Source organism: Calidris pugnax, unplaced genomic scaffold (genome assembly GCF_001431845.1).
Source record: "Calidris pugnax isolate Ruff unplaced genomic scaffold, ASM143184v1 scaffold219, whole genome shotgun sequence".
Lineage (NCBI taxonomy): Eukaryota > Metazoa > Chordata > Aves > Charadriiformes > Scolopacidae > Calidris > Calidris pugnax.
The window spans coordinates 2,391,323-2,413,725 of NW_015094507.1; the positions used below are offsets into that span (position 1 = coordinate 2,391,323).

The 22,403-nt window shown below is 40.8% G+C and overlaps 1 protein-coding gene across 1 annotated transcript in view; it reads left to right on the forward strand.

Annotated features, from left to right (window-relative positions):
- Positions 1–22,403, forward strand: part of WDPCP (WD repeat containing planar cell polarity effector) — a 155,399-nt gene that overhangs the window by 100,270 nt on the left and 32,726 nt on the right. Inside the window, exons 15-16 of the mRNA XM_014964364.1 lie at positions 8,225–8,288; positions 14,598–14,700. Coding sequence (XP_014819850.1) covers positions 8,225–8,288; positions 14,598–14,700 — 167 coding nt within the window. The remainder of the gene's footprint in view (positions 1–8,224; positions 8,289–14,597; positions 14,701–22,403) is intronic.

The following is a 22,403-nucleotide window of genomic DNA, read 5'->3' on the forward strand; positions in this document are numbered from 1 at the left end:
GGGTTGGCTGGCTGGGTGGGTGGGTGTTAGTTGCAGCTTAGAGGAACCTGAAGGAAAAGCACTAGGATAAAATTGCAAGGTAGGGAAATATTGCTATGGCAACAAAACATATTCCGGCAAAGGAAAATGAGGGTGAAAAAGGAAATACAGAGTGTGGGAAATTCAAAGGCGGTACACACTGCTAGAAGATAAAAGATTGAATCTAGTTTCTAGGAGAAATAAACCATCTTGGTTTCAATTTATATAATAATAATAATTTATAATAGTAATAAATTGCTGTTCTCCAGACTTTTATAGCACCTACTGTTGAAAAACTCAGACCACTTGACAGACATGAAAGAATTACACTACACAGTAGGAAAATGTTTGCTGTTGCCCCCAAAAAGTGCTTCTCTTCGGTGGCTTACCCCGATTGACCAAAAAATATGTGACATAAATGTCCATAGAATCTGGGTCTGTTAACTAATGTTTCTTTGGTTTAGATGTAAGACAGCTCCATTGTTTTAAACTAGTGCTATTTTATAGTTAATTGTGCGAACGTCAACAAATAAATGATGTAGCTTTTTTGTATAGCTAAAACTACTACTTTTTCTCGAATATTTCATACACCTAGACTATTTCATACTAAATATGCATTTAAATGTTTAAGCGATGCCTTCTTGCTAAACTACTTCATTCAAAAATCAGCTTGGTTCACTTGAAAATCTGACTCAAAAAATACCTGGACAGCTTCTCCTTGAACATAGGAAGTCTGTTCTGAGAAACAGCCTGTGTGTTTAACATAGAGTCATCTGAACTATTCCACACAAGAATACATTGAGGTTTCCTAGAGGAGAATACAATCCTAAAAGATAGCAATCACATGGTAAGATATTTTATTTCCTTTTTTTGGGTTGGGAACATCTTCAAGACTCACAGCCAGTTACAACCCTTGAGGGCTCTTTCTGCCCAGGGAGTCATACTGTCTGGCTCCCCTTATTAACTTTCTCTTTCCTCCTATTTTTTTAATTTGTTTTGTTTGTTTGTTTTCTTCCTTCACACCAGAGGGTACCCTTTGATGTGAAGCGCATTCAGTTCTACACCCAATGATCTATTAAGTTATAGGTGGACTTCCTTTAGTTCAGAGATGCGTAATTTGACAGTAAAGTTCAATCAACAGAGATTTTGGGTGGCTTGAGGTATGTGTGCCCCTCTCGAATTTTCTCATGGTTATTCCCTAACTTTTACTTGAGACCTATTTATGTATGACCTCTGGAAGGTTCCAGAAGGGATTTCTTTAGATTTCTTTATAAACAAGTCACTCAGGCCCCAAATCCAGCACTCCAATTAATATGCTCATATTTAGGGCCTGTAGAAAATTATAGGTCATAAACCCATACATTAATGCTTTACTAAATTTGGGCCTGAAGGGATGTATAGATTATACCTGGACAACCTTTAGAGCTTCTGCATGTAAAATACAATTTAGAAGATTATCCCCTTGACTCACATACATATAGACCTGGTGGCTGTTTCTCCATTAGCCTTTGGTGTGCTCTGCAGCACTTTCTCCTCATCAGGATGCGAGTATCTTAGAAGGCAAAAAGGTTGTTGACCCCCTTTCTTAGAGATTTGTGTATCCTGTTCCAAAGAGCTCACAATTGGAAAAAACAGTAGAGTGAGGTTGGCAAAATAATACCACTGGCATCTCAGAGGTCGTAACTTGCCAATGTGTCTATTAATCAGTTCCCTATTAACTTGGAAAATCATAATGTATGAATCTCAGCCACCTTTGGAGGGTAGAAGTCTTAGAAATAACCCAATGCCGACCAGTTTTGTGAAAATCAGCAACCAGTTAGGGTTAAATAGGATGCAGGAGGTTATCTCTATCCCCAAAAGCTACGGTGGAAGTTCAGCAGATATGAGTTCCACCAGTTGAGACACGGACTGCTCAACACCCAACGCAGTCTATGATGCCTCTTGCTCCAATGGTTGTTGGGGAGGGAGCAGAGTGTCCCCTGCCAGGAGTAAGGGGGCACGTTTTGGCAGTTGCTGCACTGAGACCTGTGTGGGAGGAAGCACAGGAAACTCATCAACACTAATTTTTACTGCTCGCGGAATAGTTTCTTTCAAAAATTGAAAATAGTTTAAATTTCTGATTGCGATACATGAAACTTTTGGTACCCTCTGCCCATACATGGGTGTCGAACGAGTCTCATTGCAGTAAACTAATACCCAGCAATGAATTGATTTTTGCCAAAGGAGATCGGTAGTGTTGGGGACAGTCTGTTTTCCAGACAGCTCATTATCCAAACAAATAATAAGAGATTATGAAGTAACTTCAAAAATTTTGAGCCTGAGTTCCATAAATGATGAGATTCTGGAACAAAAATGTACAGTTTGGGGAGAGAGGCCGAGATAGTCTTGGGCAGTCTTGGGCTGCATTGAGTGGATTCACTGATTTTGTCTGCAACTTATCTTATTTAAAATAAGGTGTCCTACTGAACTCATTAAGGTAAAACATATCAGGCTTTGCTTGACTTTTGGTTGAAGTGTTTTGAGGGTTTTTTTTAATGGAATATAAGATGTTGATGGATATATTCCTCCCCAGGAACTCAAAGTAAAGTGCCCAGTGTTTTAGCATTCGCTATAAAATGCAGGATATAAGTCTTTGACTAATACTGTATTTTCTATATGAAAGGCTACGTAGCAATCCAGGTCTTCAGAATTTACTGAAATTTTACTTTGAAATATTTCCTTGAAGGTCAATAGAATATCAGGGCTGTCATTATAAGGATGGGCTGCTGAAGTTATGCCATCTACACCTGATTTCATTACACATCAATATTTTTACATGTGAGATAGATAAGATCTTAAGCCCCGGACCAAGTTTTTTTAAAATGGGCTCGGAAGCTGTATTCTGAAATACAGCTCCGTCTCTAAATCAGTGGCGTTGAGTTCAACAGTTGGTTGAAAACCCATCTGTCTCCATTTAAATCAACCACTTAGCAACCTAGCCACACTTTCCATTCTTTAACCTGATCATCTCTAATTATTCTGGCTCAGAATTCCAGTGAAACGGGGTGCAGAGTCATTTTACAGATGTCGTTCTTTATTTTAATATTGTCTAATTTAAAAGGAAAATATTTCAGATAATAACAACATTTTTGAAGGGAAAAAAAAGCATGAAAACCATTTTTGTTCCAAAAATTGCTGATATGAGAACTTATGGGAAACAGCTCCTTTTATGAATAATTATTATTATTGTGTTTAAGAAATGGGCAAGATGCCTAGAAATTGAATGAAAGAATGAGCTATTAAATTGAAATATTAAATGAAATAACTGAATTTAAAGTGATCATGTAAACCCTGCAGTAAATGTTGGGAGCTGTAGCTGATTGAACATATTTTCATCATCTGTTTTGTATGCTTAAATACAATTGCTTGATGTAAGTAAACACTTGATTGATATTCTGAATACTTTAAAATCTGCATATGCATCACAGAATACTGAACAATTAAAACTTAATTTCAGTGTAGTTTGATTACATGTAAATTATTTCAATATTCATTTTTTTCCTGTTCTGTTTGCTCAGTGCATATTTAATATTCACTTTTTGAATGCATATCACCCTTGATTGGACTGTGAGATGAGGAGGGCTCTGAAATTCCTTCCATTAAAAAGGATTGCCTTATAAATATTATTTGTGCCACGGCTCTTCCCCTGCAGATTATTTTCTAAATGTTGTGTACCCTTATTGAAGACAAGGAAAAAAACTGCTGCAGCCCTCCTTTATCAGCCCAGCACAAGGAATATGCTTACATGGTCGATGGGCATGTCTAAGAAGGCTTGTTGGTTGTAACTAGTCCCTAAAGAAATGGTTCCATCTTTTCTGCACTATATTTTTCTCTTGCTTGCATGAGCTCTCTCTTCTCTTCCTCCTCCCTCCACAGGATTTTTTTTTTTTCTGGTTCCTGGGCTTTTTATGAGATGTTTTAATATTATGGATAAATATTACAAATATTTTTAAGTTGACCATCTTCAACCTGAAAAATGTATCTCTGTCTTTATGTGACCAAACTCGATTTGGGTGTTGTGGAATACAGATGGCAAGATTCTGCCCTTTGATGTATTTGTAGAACTGAAGAGACTTCTTTTCCTTTCTCCCCAGGATCTGACCCGTGCACATGATTTTGGTTTACAGTATTTAAAATCATCTTATTCCTGAACATCCAGCAGGAGGAAACCCTGGGCACTTGATTCTCTTTTTATTTATGCTGGTGAAAGCCAGCAGTAGCCCCTCTGAAGTTAATGGGATAAAAATACATATTTTTTCAATTTCTTAGCTGTTTGATTTAAAAATTAAATACTTTCCTGGTATCTTTTCAGTTAAGGCACATTCTTAAAAAAGAAGAGGGCAGTAGGTCTACCCCTCCACTGTGGAAGGCAGGTCTGGATTCATCTCTGGTTTTGCCCGACACGCGCCGTGTCGTACTGCCTACATTCATTTCCTTCTCCGTACTAACAGCCGTCTTTTTAAATTTCAGTAGGATATGTAAAGAAGGCTGCCTAAGTGCATATAATAGCAGTATTATTTTATTATATGAGAATTCTAACTTCATCCTGTACGTGCCAAACGGCTTGCGGGGAAGCGTTTACCTGTCTGTCCTATAGAGTTAATCGCATTTTGAGAGTTTTAATCTTGAAGGTCATATTTCCGTTGGCTGTCACTTTGACCAAACAAGTGGCTGAACTTCATGGTTTACAGGCAGATTTCCTTATCTCTCTTTGTCGAGAGACATATAAGCCTTGATTGCCGGAGTCATTGTGAAGTGAGCAATAAGTAAGAAGGTGAAGGAGGGGTGGGAAGACGCTCACTTCAAGACCAGTGCCCTGTAGATGCCATTTGAAAAAGCAAATATTGCACCTTCTACTTATAGCACAAGAACAAAAGGGGAGGGTGTTTTTCTTGGGGTTTTTTGTTTGTTTGTTTGTTTGAGGAGGTGATAAACTCTAAGTGAAATGTGCTGGCAATAGCAAGAGGTCTCCCCATGACAAAACATGCTTATTAACCAGGCATTATTAACTGGAGGTCTCTCTCACACCATATGGGACTCTCTCTAATTGTTCCTCTAGAATAAAACTAGCACAGCTTCCATGCCAAAGAGACTCAAAATTTTAACAAGTATCTTCTAGTAAAGATAGTTTTTAAAAAAAAAACTGGACATTCTTGACTGATTTAATACTGTTTGCCTAAGTAATGCAAACTTGTCACTTTTGTTTGAAACCTCCACCTGATTTTAAAGCAGTTCCTTTTGTAATGATTTACCAAGTATCTGTGATTGTTATTTCCAGCTCTCTTGGTTTGTGAAGGGCATTTCTTGGATAGTTTTTCCCCCCTCCCCTTTTTTTCCTCAGTACAGATCTGAAAATAATGAGCTAACTTTGCAGTTTTATGAACAGGGACCATAATGAGACTGAAGTATGTATGTTGATTAAAGGAAAAAAAATAAAATTGAAATCTTTGTGAAACAGCAAAGAACTGACAGCTTTTAGGCCATGATTCCATTCTGCGGGTCAATCAAACGAAGAAGTTGCTTTACATTTTTGCCTTGGCTGAAGCAAATGGCATTCAAATAAATAGTCTGTATAGTTATAACTTTGGAAAAACAAAATAACGATGCAGACAGTCTTTTTAGCTAGTCGTATAGCCGGTTTCTGTTTGGTTTCCAATTTCCCCTCTAAGTACTAAGAATGTATATTTAATCCATAATTGAAAAGAAAAATGTGCCGGAAAAAGATATACATGATAGCTATTCAAGGTACACATATTTTAACATGTACTTATTTGTCTTAAATAAAGCATAGCTTCAGAAGCAGCATTACATCACAATGTATTTTAATGGACAATCCTTCACCTTGAAAAGCTTCAGATACCCAGATGTGCATAAACCGGTGGTGCGCCGTCTGCTCCCTGGTGATCAAGAGGTTAACCTTAAGTCATCTCTTCCCCTCCCTTAAACAAGTTGGGTGAGGAAGGCTGCAAATTAGGGCTTGGAAGACACAGCAGGGAGATAAGCTTTAGGGAGGAGAGGATTCCCCACTCCGGCTCCCAGGAGCCTCACCTGGAGAGAGCATTTCCTTTTCTACTTAAGCTAACACATTGTCACGAATGTTATTCCTTAAGGAAAAGTCCTCCACGGGCTCTATCTTGCGATCTGCTGAATCATTCCACCCGGGCAGCAGAAGAGAAAAGAGAGCTGTAGCAAGATAGAGGCAGAAAACCAGCATTTTGGCTTTGGCCAGAAAGAGAAATCCCAGTATGGTACATCATGGCCCACATGGGGGGCTACAAGAAAGCTGGAGAGGGACTTTTTGCGAGGGCGTGTAGTGATGGGATGAGGGTTAATGTCTTCAAACCAAAAGAGGGGAGATGGGGAGATTGAGATGAGAGCTCAGGAAGAAATTCTTCTCTAGGAGAGTGGTGAGAGCCTGGCCCAGGTTGCCCAGAGAAGCTGTGGCTGCCCCATCCCTGGAGGGGACCACGTTGGAGAGGGCTTGGAGCAACCTGGTCTGGTGGGAGGTGTCCCTGCCCATGGCAGGGGGATGGAACTGGATCATCTTTGAGGTCCCTTCCAATGCAAACCGTTCTGTGATTCTGTAGTTCTGTGGTTCTCACCAAGGAGAAGGATCCCCACGTTTCCCCTGTGCTCACACTGGCCTGAGGAACAGCACCAGCGTTGCCCACTCTTTCCCAAGGTACCCTCAAGTTAAAGAACTGTATAAATACTGGCACCCATATGATGCTGCCAGACAATATCCATTGAGCAAGCACAAGTGACACCTTTCTAACACTGAGAAATCACAATGCTGCTTTTTCCCCGCTCGGGCAAAGGAGTTATCATCTCCTTCCCAAACTTCAAGCCTGTACAACTGATCTATTGTTGAAATTGTTATACAGGTGAGAAAGAGAAAACTTTACCAGTAATGGGAAAAATACAGAAATCCTTCTGTATGGAATCAGAATGAATCAGTTTTATTTCACAACTGAAATCAAATTGGGGAATTTTGTTGTTTTGCGTATCTGAAAATAGTCACCAATTCTATTTTTGTTGGTATTTTTCAACAGTTTAAAATGTGCAGTTGAAGCAAGTGTGTACAAATAGAATGGTGGCTACATCTAGTGCAAGACAGGCATTAGCCCAGTGCAGAATCTCCTGTTGTGATCAGCATTCGCTGGTGCGATGTTGTGTGTATGTTCTCAGAAATCTTCTGATGGGTGGCTTCTTCCCTCCCATGTCTGTGGGATTCCCAAGGTTTGCAAACAAGAGGATCCACAGCATCTCCATCCCATGTTGGCATTTGCTGTAATGCACCGGGAGATGATGGTTGGTTTCTGGGTGGAAGGAAGGTGGCAGTCCGTGTCATTACAGAAGGAAGAAGCTGTTGCCCATCAGGCCCTCAACCCATCACAGTAACAGCCTCAATATGCCACGATACAGCCCTCGGGGGTTAATGGTAAAGGTGAAGGTCCACGTCCATGCTGCTCTCTTTCTACTCTGCCGCACCTCCAGGTGATACTCAGGTGGGGCCTTCTAGAGCACAGTTAGAGGTAATTTTTGCTTGTGGATTTTGCTCTTTTTCTCCTTGTTTTGCCTCATTGACACAATCTTCACCATAGGATCTTCCGAAAACTCTCATGAGTCTCTGCTAAATATTGGGCTGAGGGAGTTAGCAGGCAAAGCAGTGTCACCCCCTACCTTTTTCTGTCCCTGGGGACTCATGACTCTTCAGCATGGCTCGACTGGGTTACCATCTTCAGAGAGCTGTATTGAGGGGCCTGTGAGGACAAAAAAATCTGAACTTCTACAAAGACCTCTGAAGTCTTGTGAGATTTGGAATTAGGCTTTTCAGTAGACGATTTTGAGGTTCCAGCCAATGTTATTGGGGCTAGCGTTTGTCGGTACTGTGTCTGCAGCACCTTCAGCTCCTTTCAGATTCAGCTAGTTCTGATGGGACTCAACACCGAACATAACTCTTGCTGAAGGTTTCAAACGATGAGGATGGTTACAGGGAGCCACTGTCCTACCTCAAAGTATTGCAATCTGAGTATGAGCATATCAAGTACCCCCAGTAAAGCTTTGGCATCGCTTTTGGTGAGAAGGACTTCATCTGCCCGTTAATGAAATTTGACACAGCTCTTAAATTGCCTTCAGCGAGTGACATGTTTTCTTTTTCTTGCAGGTATCAGAGATTTGAAAAAGCATTTCTGCTGGCTGTTGACATAGGTGCTCGGGACCTGTTTATGGTGAGTCATTTCTGGAGAAAGAGGCTGTTGTCAGGATGTTAGTTGTCAGCTTTTGTCAACATGAAAATGGATCCATGTCATTTGCAGCCTTAGACACATGCTGAAGACAGAACTATTCTACCTGGTTTGCCCTTTGCCATCATGAAACTTGTCAATAGGAACTGAGCATCTTTAAGAGTCATTGACATTTTCCCTAGCGTGGCCTAAGGGCTATTCTTTATTTTCTAAGCAATAATGTATATGTTTTTGAACTTTCCCCTTCTTCATCTATCCTGATGTGGGTGAATGTCATCTTTCACTCTAATAAGCTTAAACGTTTCTAATCCTTTCCTTTAAGAAGTACAACTGCTGAGTCCTGGACACAAGAGCTGGCCATATCCCGGGGATCCTGAATGCTCTTAGTTTGTCTCGTAGGGCTTTGTGAAAAGTGACAAATTATGAACGCTTCTACAGGTACTTTTAAAACCACAAAGCTCAGCAGCATCAACCCAAGGGTTTTTACATTTCATGCGCTCTCTGCCCCCTCCCATTTAATTAGCTACAAAAGTAAAATTAACCAGCTCTTAAAAGGTCCTCTGTGTGAGCTCTGCAGGAGGCTCTTGTTTTATAAGATCTTGCACCACAATGTCACAGTGAGGTCAGATGGACAAAGCCAATCGTGCTTTCCTAGTCTCTCAGCATGTTGCTGCTCCACAGCTGATTTCATTGTTTTCAAAGAAACAATAGGAAAGGGGCTTGCTGAAAAAAAAGGGCCTTTGAACGATTCGTTTGCTTGACTCTTTTGCATAATGAAGACATTCTGTTGTTTAAATTAAGCTTTGACACTAGATGTTAATATCATTTATCCCATTAAGTCACTTGCCCTGCTAGTTTGATCTTGATATTTAAATTGTATGTTAAATTACACAATTAAATCCTGCTTTTATGGGTTATGAAAATTCCCTTCTAATTATATAAAAAGTTGTGTGAACCTTTTGATGTTTTTTTCACGGCTCTAATCATCTGGCTTGTTCCATCTAATTAGAAAGATGTGAATACTGCGATAAACTTTTCTAAGTATGCATCAAAAGGATGTGATGGAAATGTCAGACTTTTAGGAAATTCATTACACGTTTTATGTTTACTCTCCTCAATTTTTTCCTCTCTTTAGCTCAGCTTTTTCCTTTTCTCTTTTTATTTAATGTGACTTCTTCAATACAAATTTTATACCCAATCAAGCTGAGCACTGCAGCCGTATCTACAGTTAGACCATACCCTGTCTGTGGTGGGTTACACCTTTTTGTTTGGGGCTCTCCCCCCACACAGATAATAAATTCTCCCTGAGTCATTTCAACCGTTCTGGCAGAACAAATGTCCCAGGATTTGCCTTGCCATCTCCAGGGCCCTCTCTCGCATGGCTGAGAGCATCTCCTGCGTGATCTTTTCCTCTTTCCTTCCCTCTGCTGACAGCAGGACTGATGGACCACCTCCATCCCAGGGTGGGGAACACCAGTGTTGGGTCAGGAAATGGGTGCAAAGCTGCTAGCAAGAGGGAGGGACCATCAGTACCTGGCTTCACAAGTGGTAACATCCTCCTCTCAACAAAAAGGTTCTCCAACTTCAAGAAGAGTTTCAATGCTCACAGCGAAATTAGCTGCATCCTTCCTTGTGTGCAGGTCTGGAGCCCTCAATATAAGAAGGACATGGACCTGATGGAGAGGGTCCAGAGGAGGGCCACAAGGATGATCAGGGGGATGGAGCACCTCTGCTACAAGGACAGGCTGAGGGAGCTGGGGTTGTTCAGCCTGAAGAAGAGGAGGCTCTGGGGAGACCTAATAGCGGCCTTCCAGTACCTGAAGGGGGCTACAGGAAGGCTGGGGAGAACCTGTTTAGAAAGGCCTGCAGTGACAGGACGAGGGGCAATGGCTTCAAGCTGGAGGGGAACAGATTGAGACTGGAGATTAGGAGAGGGTTCTTCACTGTGAGGGTGGTGGAGCACTGGAACAGGTTGCCCAGGGAGGTGGTTGAGGCCCCTTCCCTGGAGATATTCAAGGTGAGGCTCGATGAGGCCCTGGGCAACCTGGTCTAGTTGGGGGTGTCCCTGCTGACTGCGGGGAGGTTGGACTAGATGACCTTTGGAGGTCCCTTCCGGCCTGAACAACTCCATGACTCTATGACTTCCTACTCTTCCTTGCGTTCCCCTTCCTCTCTCAACACCTGCTCTCCATTTCCCATCTCACCAAAGCTCTTAAACATAAATATATATTTCCACATAGTTCTCCTGGCTTGCATTACTGTGGGATCCAAACCAGTTCCATATTGTCCTCGTTCCGCTTGCGTTACCTCTGAGATTCCTCACAGTTGCCCCTAAATTGTTCAGCACGCACCTCACCCACCTGCCTCTCCGAATCCCATTAACGCTCTGCCTTCTCCGGGGAAGCTAATTCATCTCCTGAGAAAGGTACTAACGAACCAACTTCACAATAAACTAACAATGGCACTGCCACAAGACTCCCAAAGTGCAGGACTCAAGAAGTTTAAAGGTGTGTAGCTCATAAAAAGTATTTATTTGTGCCATGGCGATTTCCAGGGAATTGGGCTTCGTGGCACTAAGTCCTGTGTGAAATTTAGATAACCTGCTCCCTGAGAGCTTACAGTCCTTCTAGGTCCCAGTATAACAATGCTATTGCTAAGCAAGGTCTGCGCATCCTTCACTTCTGCTGAACACTGAATAATTTGTATATATTGTTTATATAGGTCAAAATGCAATTAATAACATACAACTTGACTTTGCCTATATTTAAAGTCTTTATAATTATGGGCAGTACGATTAACTAATATACAGGTCAATTATTTGTACTGTTGTTTTTCAGACCAACCAAATCCGTTTATAAAACCTCAGGTGGCTCTAGGTATTCCCGGTTAATTTAATGGGATTTCAAGAATAAATAGTAGGCCAAAGAAAGATATCTGATGACATAAGCGAAACGTGGAAGAAAAAAATCTATTTATTAAAGGAGAATAGAGAAGGAAGGAAAAAAGGGAAGGGTAGAGAGGAGCAGATATAACAGAGGTTGAGGAGGATCTAAGTGTTGAATACCCATTTTCTGAGACTTCTAAGTAAATGTCCTATGTCTTGGAAAATTTATCCTGAGCATCTTCTTCACTAAACGAGGCTCTGCAGCGTTCCTGTTGTTTGTTTTGAGATTGCAAAGAAGTTGGAGAGAATGCTACCTGAGAGCTAATTTCTTTCACAGAAATGAAAAAGAAAAAAGAAAAAAATAAAAAAAGCTTAAAAGTTAGTCCTAAAGCTATAGCGTCACTAGTATGATGCCATAACAAGACACACAAGACACTGCTGTGTCTCCCCATCAGCTTTACCCTCACGTCACGTCTAAGTCCATCAATTATTACCATCTCCTACAAAGTTCAATAAAAAAATAAAGCTGAAAAGGACATAATATCATGAACAACAGCTCCATTTATTGGACGGTGACTGATCCAATCTGTGACAGAAAAGATCAAGCAGCAGAAGGGGTTGTTAGCCTTAAAGCCTTTTGTAGTACGCTCCAGCTCTCAGCTGCCGAAAATTCAAAAGGCCATCCTGCGTACCAAAGGTAGCAAAAATGCAAGGAAAAGACACTTTAATAACACTGTCAGATCTTGGGTGATACACTGATGAGGAAAGTGCATGTTTCGAAGAAGCGTTGGAATTTTGCCCAGAAATGTCCTATAGACAAATGCACATCAGTGTTTCAAATTACTTCTGCTCACCAAGGGCCAGCTCTGTGAGTCACAAAGATGAGAGTCAAAAGGAAGTAGTCCAAAAAGTAATCAAACTGTTAAATGATAAAATGCAGCCCTTTCAGTGAACTCCTGATAAGCAGCTGGAAATTGTTTTTATTGTCACTGTTGTTTTTGAGAGGGACGTGATCTTTGAGCTGACAAGTTCTCATAATTGTGTGAAAAAAACCTGTAATGAATATTCAGCTCATTTAATTTTTTTCTGTCATTCTTTAATGCACCCTGTAATCAAGTGTTTCTTCTTTCTATGTATTTTTGTAGTTTTATTCTACTCAGAGATTTACAAATTCTTGCAAAAATCCAAATTCCAGCAAAAATCGCTGGCTTATCTGAATGTGGAAAATCTAAATTTGATCTGAAGTTGTGTAATTAGCAGTTTTTATATCTAATCTTTTCTTCCTAAAGCTTGTTTAGAGACCAGAGCTACATTAATTTTTTTAAAATTCTGTATGACAGCAACTTGAGGAACCACAAAGAAAGCCACTTACCATCCTACTGCTCTATCTTTATTTCTTACAAAGCCCCCGTTAGTTAGTGATGGATAAGTAGCATCTTTGCACTTCTTTACTCAAAACGTGGGCAAAACCAAGACCTGCAAGTGGCAGACGTTTTGGTGGACACAGCATGCCCGTGTCCACCACCACTTAAGTCTTCTTAAGCTGGAAGACTCTCTGTCATTTTCTGCAGTTGTTTCCATCCCCTTCACAAGTTTATTTAAAATTGCACTGAGATATAAATATACAGTCCTTTTCTTAGTTTAAACCACCAATAAAAAAAAAACTCAACACCATTAAGCAGCGTCAGAATATACTTTAAATGGGTGAACACAATCTGCCTATACATTCAATCTTTGTAAGCTCAGACTTGTTGGAGAGCCCTTAGGTTTTCCATTGTTATCTAAATAAGCTGACAATATCTAGTGTTTAATCTTCATAGAAATCCTGCCTCGCTATTCAGGCCCTTTTCTCCTAACAACCATGTTAGACCTGCAAAGAGAGGAAGTACAGAGTTCGCAACAAGTTCGTAACTCCTTACTTTGCCCCGAGACACTTGTACATTTTTTTTTGTAAGTCACACCTGTGCTTGTAATTAGACAAGGTTGCCGTCTCCTGCAGGCTGGTGGGATCCTGCAAGTCGGCACCAGGGTTTCCTGCCGGATCGGTCTCGCTTTCCCTAACGTTCCCAATTTGCTCCTTATTTTGGTTTTAATGTTTTTTACTAGTGTTATTATTCCACAAGGGGATAATACAAGCAGCATCTTTTTCTCCTGGCGCCGTCGCTCTCACTTCTACATCTAGCTTATCTTTCTAGAGTAATGTCACTTTTTCCTCTAAGAGTTTCCATCACGTTGATGCAGAAGGACATCACGTTGATGTCCTTCTCGTCACACTGAGAAGGACAGTTTCACCCGAGATCTCCTGCATTAGCGAGAATGTAGTTGTCCTTATGGTATGAGGAGCTCGATATTTCCAGCAAATACTCCTTTTCCCTTAAAATTCCTGCATGCAGGTAGACTGCAGAGCAATGGCCAGGAATTACTTGAATCTCCAGCTACCAAATGTCATCTTCAGCAAAGAATTGGGGAAAAATAAACTTTGCCAATTGTTCTTGGGCTTCCTTCACTTTGTACGTTCATCTGCAGAGCAACCTGTGGCCACGCTGCCAAAGGAGAAGGGGGTTAATTGCCTCTTTGTTAATGGTCAAAGATGAAACTTTATTTCCAGGACCAAAAGCAAGAGCAGTGAGATTGAAATTTGTCAGCAGGAATATGTTCTCCCGCGAATTGTGCTGGGGGTAGTACAGGTGGTTTTCATCCAAAGGGCTAACACGCAATAAGAAGCATTGCAATTCAGCACATAATGATGTGCCCCTGGTGCAGCCCTCTGATTTTTAACCCTAGGTCAAGGACTAGATCCAGAGTATTGGCAACTATTCGTGCTGGACAATGACATTTTTGCAAAGCCCCTTGTGGTCCAAGGAATCAAGTCGGGAATCAAGTCACCTGTGTGGGTGTTGAAACGATTGAGCAACCAGCCCCTTACTCAAAGAGCAGTAAGCATAACATGACAACCTCCAGACAAAAATTAGTCCCCAAAAAGAGCTTTATCCTAAAACTCATGTACTAAGTGGAAACCTTAAGGCACTTCAGAGACGGGCTGTCGGATCCAGAGCTTCAGGTGTGGTTTACACGGAGCCACCTCCTATCAACCTTCTCTCAATTCATGCAGTACCAACAGAAGTTACCTTAAAAGCAGCCCCATTGTTTCTTTCCTCCTCTGAGTCAATAGCTTCACTTCTGTCAGTGCAGGATTGGTCAGTGCTTTATTCATTGCTGTATTCAACAGCAGGAGTAAGATAATAAATTTGCATTGGGAGAGAATTAAACTGTAATGTCAGGTTCATCAGTTCCATCTGTGTTTGTGATCTAAATAATAAAAGAACCTCTTTCTTTCAAAATCCCTTTTGTTACTGCTATGAGATTCATTTTAGATTTATCTTTCTTTTTTTTCTCTTTTATTTCCAAAGGACATCCATTACCTTGCACTAGATAAGGGTGAATTGGCGCTAGCTGAAGTGGCAAAGAAAAAGGCTAATGACATTGATGCAGAATCAATAACTACTGGAATTGGTAAGAATTAATGGTGTTTAAAAAGCCCTTTTTTGTTTTAATCAATACTTGTCCTGTACAACACCGTGTTGTATTTGTAGGCGAGTTATGGTTTTGATTACATTGTTTTCTTTGAAAGTGAGACAGTATTTTTTTCATAATTAAAGGGGGAGGCTTATAAAAATAACGTAGCTTTGCCTTTGGGTACCCACGTGAGGATTGTGTCAATGCAAGAGCTACGAAGCAAAAAGAGATTTATAGTGTGGCATGGAGAAAAGTTCAGGCTGTGGAAAATGAACTGAGTGAATCTGAAAATCTTTGTTTGTGCCAGAGCTAAGGGCCAGGTATGGCAATCTCATCCCCCTCCAAATATTTGCTGGTGCACCCTGTGCCAGGAGCTGGAGTCACGTTGTCAATGCTTTGGCAGCATTCACGTGAGGCGTACACTGATGTGAACACAGGCTCTGTAGCAACAGCTTTGCATGTGGGTGGAATGCTTGCAGTTCCATAAGGAATATCGATGCAAAAATTGCAGAATTAGACTCATAGGGGAACTCGTAACTCATTCTCTTTGTGCTGTCATGAAGAGATGTATGCAAATACATAGACCGTTCTAACTTCAGGTCTACAGCACCAACCAGGCAGAAGGTGTCTTAAGTCTAGGTAGGTGCCTACAGCAGAGAGAAAGCAGACAAAGGGAAAAGAAAGGTGGCATCCTGGGGTGCATCAGGAAGAGTGTGACCAGCAGGTCGAGAGAGGTCATCCTGCCCCTCTGCTCTGCCCTGGGGAGGCCACATCTGGAGCACTGGGTCCAGTTCTGGGCTCCCCAGTTCCAGAAGGACAGGGAACTGCTGGAGAGGGTACAGCAGAGGGCTACAGAGATGATGAGGGGCCTGGAACATCTCTCTTATGAGGAGAGGCTGAAGGACGTGGGACTTTTTAGTCTGGAGAAGAGAAGACTGAGGGGGGATCTGATCAATGCTTATAAATACTTCAAGGGTGGGTGTCAAGAGGATGGAGCCGGTCTTTTTTCGGTGGGGCCCAGGGACAGGACAAGAGGAAATGGGCACAAACTTGAAGATAAGAAGTTCCACCTCAACATGAGGAGGAACTTCTTTACTTTGAGGGTGGCAGAGCCCTGGAATAGGTCGCCCAGGGAGGTGGTGGAGTCTCCTTCTCTGGAGACATTCAAACCCACCTCGACACGTTCCTGTGGGACCTGCTCTGGGTGGCCCTGCTTTGGCAGGGGGTTGGATGAGATGATCTCCAGAGGTCCCTTCCAATCCCATGTGATTCTGTGATTCTGTGAAATATGCACAGTGTTGTTTTGCTTATTCTACTGCGTCTTTGAATATGAAAGGAAATCACTGAGCTTTTGTCCTTTTCCCATGCCAGAAAAAGTAGAATATGATTAAGACTCGGAAGAAGTCACAAAACCTTTGAGGCCTTTGGGAAACATCGGATTCTTCTAGAACTGTACATCTCAGTGCTTACCCAGAGCATGCAAACAAATGCCATTCAAATATATAGAAGTGCAGAGAGGCAGGGGGTGTGTTTGTTCTTGCATATTGTGTGTATATATTTCTATATATTGTATAAACCCATGACTTTCAAGGCTATGCAGTGCAGTATCACCTCCTTTTCTCTGCAGTAGAGTAGAAATCAAGCAGTACCTGTCCTGAGCTCTTTTTTTCAGGGTCTTTCTTTTTCAATCTTAAGTGAATTCTAGCGTATTTTGGGTGCCCAGGGATAGGGCAAGAGGAAATGGGCACAAACTTGAAGATAAGAAGTTCCACCTAAACATGAAGAGGAACTTCATTTGCTCAAGATGGCCCTGCAGCTGGGCCTTTGCTCAAGCCCTTTCACCACTGGAATTGTCAAAAATGACATTCGTTTCAGTCTTACTTGGGTGTCAGATATAATACACACGTGTTATTTTGGTTATAAATGTGCAGGCACACAGTCTTCCCCTCCTTCCGAGCAGTCCTACAGCTACCTCTGTAACGCCCCATAAGAATCCTTACTAAAGTCATTTTAGATTATAAAGTCTTTAAGGTGTTCTCATTTGCTGAATAATGAACTACCAGAATGATTTAAAATACTTTCCGATGCCCCTGGGACAAACTGTCACTGAGATTCAGTCTATAAATGGTAATGAATTTGCATCCAGTTCATTTTATATGAAAATAAACAGAAATCTCCCAGGAGTTCCTTTCACTGTGGATTGGATCTCGTCTTAGACATGTGAAATCTCAGCCACGTGCTTTGTTTTGTTGCACTTTATTCCAGCGTTCTTTCTTGGTGACGTTTTTATTTTGTAAACTGTTGTTAGCAAAAAAAGGTGTCACGAGGGATGAACTTTGTGGACCCGGTGAAAACAGGTAATGTGTGCTTTATGTGTAAATTACTCTCTTTATCCAACATTTTGAGAGGGGAAGAAAAACTCGTGCCAGAGTCAGAGGCTTTAAAATGCAGTTTCAACCTAGTCTCCGTCCCCCAACCATCTCCTTGGTCAGTCCTCTCCATCCCGTCCCTGCTGTCTTGGGCTTTCAGCCACACCAGCTTCAGCCACCCATCCCACAGCAAACCCCAAACTTCTTGAGCACCCACTTCAGGCTTCTACAGGAAAGCAGCGTGTTTCACATCTATATCACAGTATAATGTTTGGTCCTAAATAGTACAAACGTGAACCGTTCTCGTATATCAACATCTGATGATGTTTCCAGAGCTAGCCCATCCCCAAAACTCAGCTCAGCACCACTTGAAAACAACATGAGTCAGTGCTCCTGGCTTATTCCCAAGCCCTTGAGAGCACTCCATCTTGCCCCAGATATATTTAATTTGTCAAGATATTTCTGCGTACGGGGCTCACTTCAAACATAATATATTTCAAACTCAGACTTTTGGAAAAGTTTCAAGCTCCTACAAATGATGTAGAGCGACAATATAATTTCATCTTAAATTTATAGATGTCATCCAGAGTTCTGTAATCCGTGGTAGATTCCTCACATGTTTTAGAACGAGATGCGTTGTCAAGATAAAACGAGAAATAGATTGATTGTTTTGAAATTTTCTGAATTTTAGTTCTTCTCAGTTCTTCCCGTGATGGTGGTTTGCCATTTTGTTTTGAAGAGGCCACCATGAAAGCTAAGAATGTCTAGGTGAGCGTGGTAAAAGCAGCTGTGGACCTTGGTTTTGTGACAATATAGTTGAGCGAGACGATGAGTCCGGGCAGCCTGGTGCTATGGGTTTGGCAGAGTCATGTATTTTGTCCAGCTGATTAAAACCTTCTAAAGAAAATTATTCTCATAAGATTTTATGTTTGACAGCCTGTGAAAATGCATCTCGGGGCATGAGAAGATTGAGGTAATGGTATCATGCATCTCGGAGACCGCATTAGTTCTCTCCTCTTTCCCCGCTCCCATTCGATCAGCCGACCGGTGGCCGTAGATACTGTGGTTTCCTCTGCCAAAGATTTCCCACTGGATTATTTCTGTAGTCAATCTACGGGTTCCTTAACGAGGTCGGGGAGTTCTCATTTAGCTTGGCCTGAAATACACTCTGTGCACCTCACTTCGCTTGATTGAAACAGAGGTGACTTTCCTTCAGTGTTGACAATATTTGCAGGCTCCCTAATAAATTCTGGTTTATGGGTGTAGCCTCAGATACGCTCTCCTGGAACACAAGTAACCAGGTCCAATATTGTCTGTGGTGGAAAAGCGCCGTAAACTCGTAGGTCGCTAATGTAAAAGTTGAGTTGCAAAGGAACTGACGTGGCACAGCCTGTTGAGAAATGCCATAACTAATAACCATCACGGAGGTGAAGAACTCGGCCTTTCAGACATCATTGCTCAATGAATATCCAACAAAGAGCATATGTAGTCAGTGTCAGAAAGTTTCCCAAGGCCAACTTCCAACAAATTACATTAGGGCCTCGCAAGATGATTTTAACCTTCAAATCAATAGCTTTCACCCAAAAGGGATTCGTGTTGTGACAAGACAGATAGCTGCTGCATAGTTGAAAGGCAAATAGGGAAACCCTGTATTTCAACTTAGAATTAAATTCAGAATATTAGTAATGCTAATGTTTAGGCAACATTTCTAACAGAGGTATCTTAATAAAAACACTGATGGTGAGATAATGGCATTGTTCTGAAACGCTAGATGGGACTGACTAACATTTTGATGTTAGCGCTTGAGGTTTTTCCACTTAAAATAGAAATTTAAAACATTTCTGGAAATATTCCATAATGTTTGCAAGTGAGATAGGAAACCTTATCAGTTCTCACAGAGACAGAGGTCTGATTTCCCACACTGTTCATAAAATGACATACAAAACATAGGAGCCTTAAATGTTTCCCCTTACTGGCGAGGAACAGCACCAGTTTGAATCCTAAGTGGAGAATTTGTTCATTTTTTCTTAGTTGCGGGATAGTATTTTGTATCGAATGGCTTACATGTTCTTTGTGGTAATTAATAATGACACATGCTGTAGTGTTTTGTCTTCCATATGGAGTGTCTGAGATACCAGTCTGGTTTTGCATATAGTCTGCTGCCTCCAAATCACTTACCATTTCCTCAAGTTCTTCCTCTGTTCCTGACACTCCTGGGGAGCCTGCTTGCCTTTCAATACTGTGTTTAGAATTGTCCCCCTCTTTCTGTAGCCTTCTCTGGCCCTGCATTAGCCTCATTGGTGACACTTCTTCCTCTTCTGATCCATAGTGACTCCTTTCATCTATGGAGCGACAGGCTCCTTCCTCATCCTCCTGTACCCTCTCCGATGGTGATGGCAAAGCCTTCTTCATTCCCTGCTCTTCTTTGGCATACTCTTCTTTCTCTTGCTGTCAAGTTTCAAGATAACTGAGAATCTTTGTCTTCTATTTCACTGTGTCACACGTTTGTGGCGTGCTGAAAAGGTATCACCCAGTGCAGAGATGAACCGTGATCTGGGAAGTTTTTGGGGACACCTGTTTATGCTCCAGTTTTTTGGAGATCTGCTCCCTTCAGTGTGAGCATCAGCTCTCCTATTTATTTATTTAGATTTTCAGTTTGAAGTCAATCAAAACCCTCTGGAATCAAATCCTTCGCTTTTATTTTTCTAACAATGTGACCTTTTCCCCGGAGAGCCAGAAAAACATTTATAATGAAAAACGTTTTTTAAGTATGATTGGCAGCTAACCTATGGCAAGAAATTAGTTTCCACAAGCGCTTTTTTTTAATTTTGTGCCACACAAGATGAGTGTCTGTGAAGATCCATAGTAATTTGAAATCATTTTACTGTGCTCACGTGGACACTCTCTTGCACATATCGAGCCATACAGAGGCCACTAACCACAATGAGAAGATTTCCACCACCTTCAGTGAGCTCTGGATGGGGATTTTATCAAGTAAGAAGCTCATGTGTAGGCCTGGCATTACCAGAACTCCTGCCCTCTACAAAAAAAATAAATGACAAAGAGCCTGGTCTTGAAGGATGCTCTGCTTGATGTAGACTGCTTGAGTCTCTGGGTTTCCAGAAGAGGAGGTGGCTCATGGCATGGAAGCCTGTTACAGTGGTGGTTCTGGCACACCTTCCTCGTTGGGAGTGTGATGATGCGTTCCCATGTAACTATGGGTCTGCTGAACCTTCTTCTTTACTCTGGTGTTTAGCCTTTTGTTAATTACGGTTTTAATTCTCCAACCAGTGGTGAGGATTTGACTCTATGGAGAGGTTACAGGCAGTAATTGCTCCCCTCCGTGTGTTCTTTTTGAGAAGTGGAGTCATTTGTTTTACTTAAGGGCCATAGTGATGCCAAACTATTTTTGGCTCCACCTCATCTCACCTCTCCGCTTGCTTGTGTCATGATGTCAGTTTTGATCTATACCTTCCCACTGCTAGACAGCTTTGCCTAAAGACATAATCCTCAGCCCCTAATAATTATAAGTACATCAAAGGCTAGCTGGTTTGCTTAGCTGCAGAGGGCTACACAAAGATCTGTGTATCTTCACTTGAAAGAGACTTACAATTTTGTGTCAAGCTTTAGAATAACCCTGCCATTCCATTTTTTCCCCTTCTGTGTTGCGACGTATTCTTGCCCACTATGGAACTTGATTTAAAAAATGTCACTATATATATATATGCCTGAAATGAAGACTATTCTCCTTATATTTTCATTTTAATGATCCCCATATTTTGTAGTATCTGTCAGCAGTAAAATTAGACCCTATTTCATATGAAAAAGTCTTGCCAAGAAGTCATAGATTAACCATTTTTTGCCTTCATTTGAAATTATGCGTTGAGTGGAAAAAAAAAAAGAAAAAATCAGTAACTGAAAGAGCCAGTTAATTTTTTTGTATCTGTAGCCATATACTATGACCGGTTTATAAACCAAAAAAAGAAAAAATTATAGTATTTCCAAATTCTGGAAATTGAAATGAGTTGTCTGTGTTTGATCTGTATTTAATCTACTAGCAATTAGGTTATTGCAAGGTATGTGAGGTCTCTCATCTCAGATCTTTTCAGCGTATTTCCATTTTATCCCTGTAACCTCCGGCCAAGTTGATGCACGTTGACAATAGAGAATGGATGACACTAATTACCAAGTAAACAACTTTTTTCTTTTTTTTTTCTGTGGCAACGTATCAAGAAGTAAGTTACAAAAGTTAAAACAATTCACAGAGACACTCCTTGGGTGATCGTGTCCCGTGATAAAGAATAGTTCAGTATAAAAGATCTCAAAGGGTTGCCCATGGCACAGCGTTGGGGTAAAGAGAAGCAGGGCGGTATTTAAGTATCCGTTGATATTATAGCTAGGAATTTAAGTAGGAATTTGACTTCTCAACACTGACTCTGGAGACTGAAGTCAATTTAAATAAAAAACACGCATAGTTAAAATGACTGTTGACACAAGCTATCAAAGAAATTGATGCAGGGAAAGTGTCTTTGCATGGAGACTAAATGAATACCTTTCTGGGAAATAGGTTTTAGCCAAATACAATTTATGCATTAGTCAAACACAAGTTTTTCTGGCTCGGTGTAGGATACCTGGACGGAATTTAATGGCCTCTAATTCACTGTAGGTCAAGCTAGATGATTTACACTGTATCATTAGAGTATAATATTCATATGTTCTGGATTCTGGTCTTGCCTACAGCTCTGTGAAAAAGCCCCTGGTAAATCTCCCATTAGCTTCAAAAGGCCCACATGTAGGCTGAAAGGCTGCAGTTAAAAGCCACATAATGTATATTCACACATCTCGCAGTGTGCACGTGTGTGTGTACATAAGTAGGTGTTATATTTACACATACACAGCCAAAATCTGGCCAGTCATAAAAATAGCTCCAAATCCAAATGCAAGCCCTGGATTAGTTATTATGTATTTATATTTTGCTTTGTGACATCAGCAGCCACAGAATCCGCTGCTGCTCTTTTTTTCTTTTTCTTTTTCTTTTTCTTTTCTTTTCTTTTCTTTTCTTTTCTTTTCTTTTCTTTTCTTTTCTTTTCTTTTCTTTTCTTTTCTTTTCTTTTCTTTTCTTTTCTTTTCTTTTCTTTTCTTTTCTTTTCTTTTCTTTTCTTTTCTTTTCTTTTCTTTTCTTTTCTTTTCTTTTCTTTTCTTTTCTTTTCTTTTCTTTTCTTTTCTTTTCTTTTCTTTTCTTTTCTTTTCTTTTCTTTTCTTTTCTTTTCTTTTCTTTTCTTTTCTTTTCTTTTCTTTTCTTTTCTTTTCTTTTCTTTTCTTTTCTTTTCT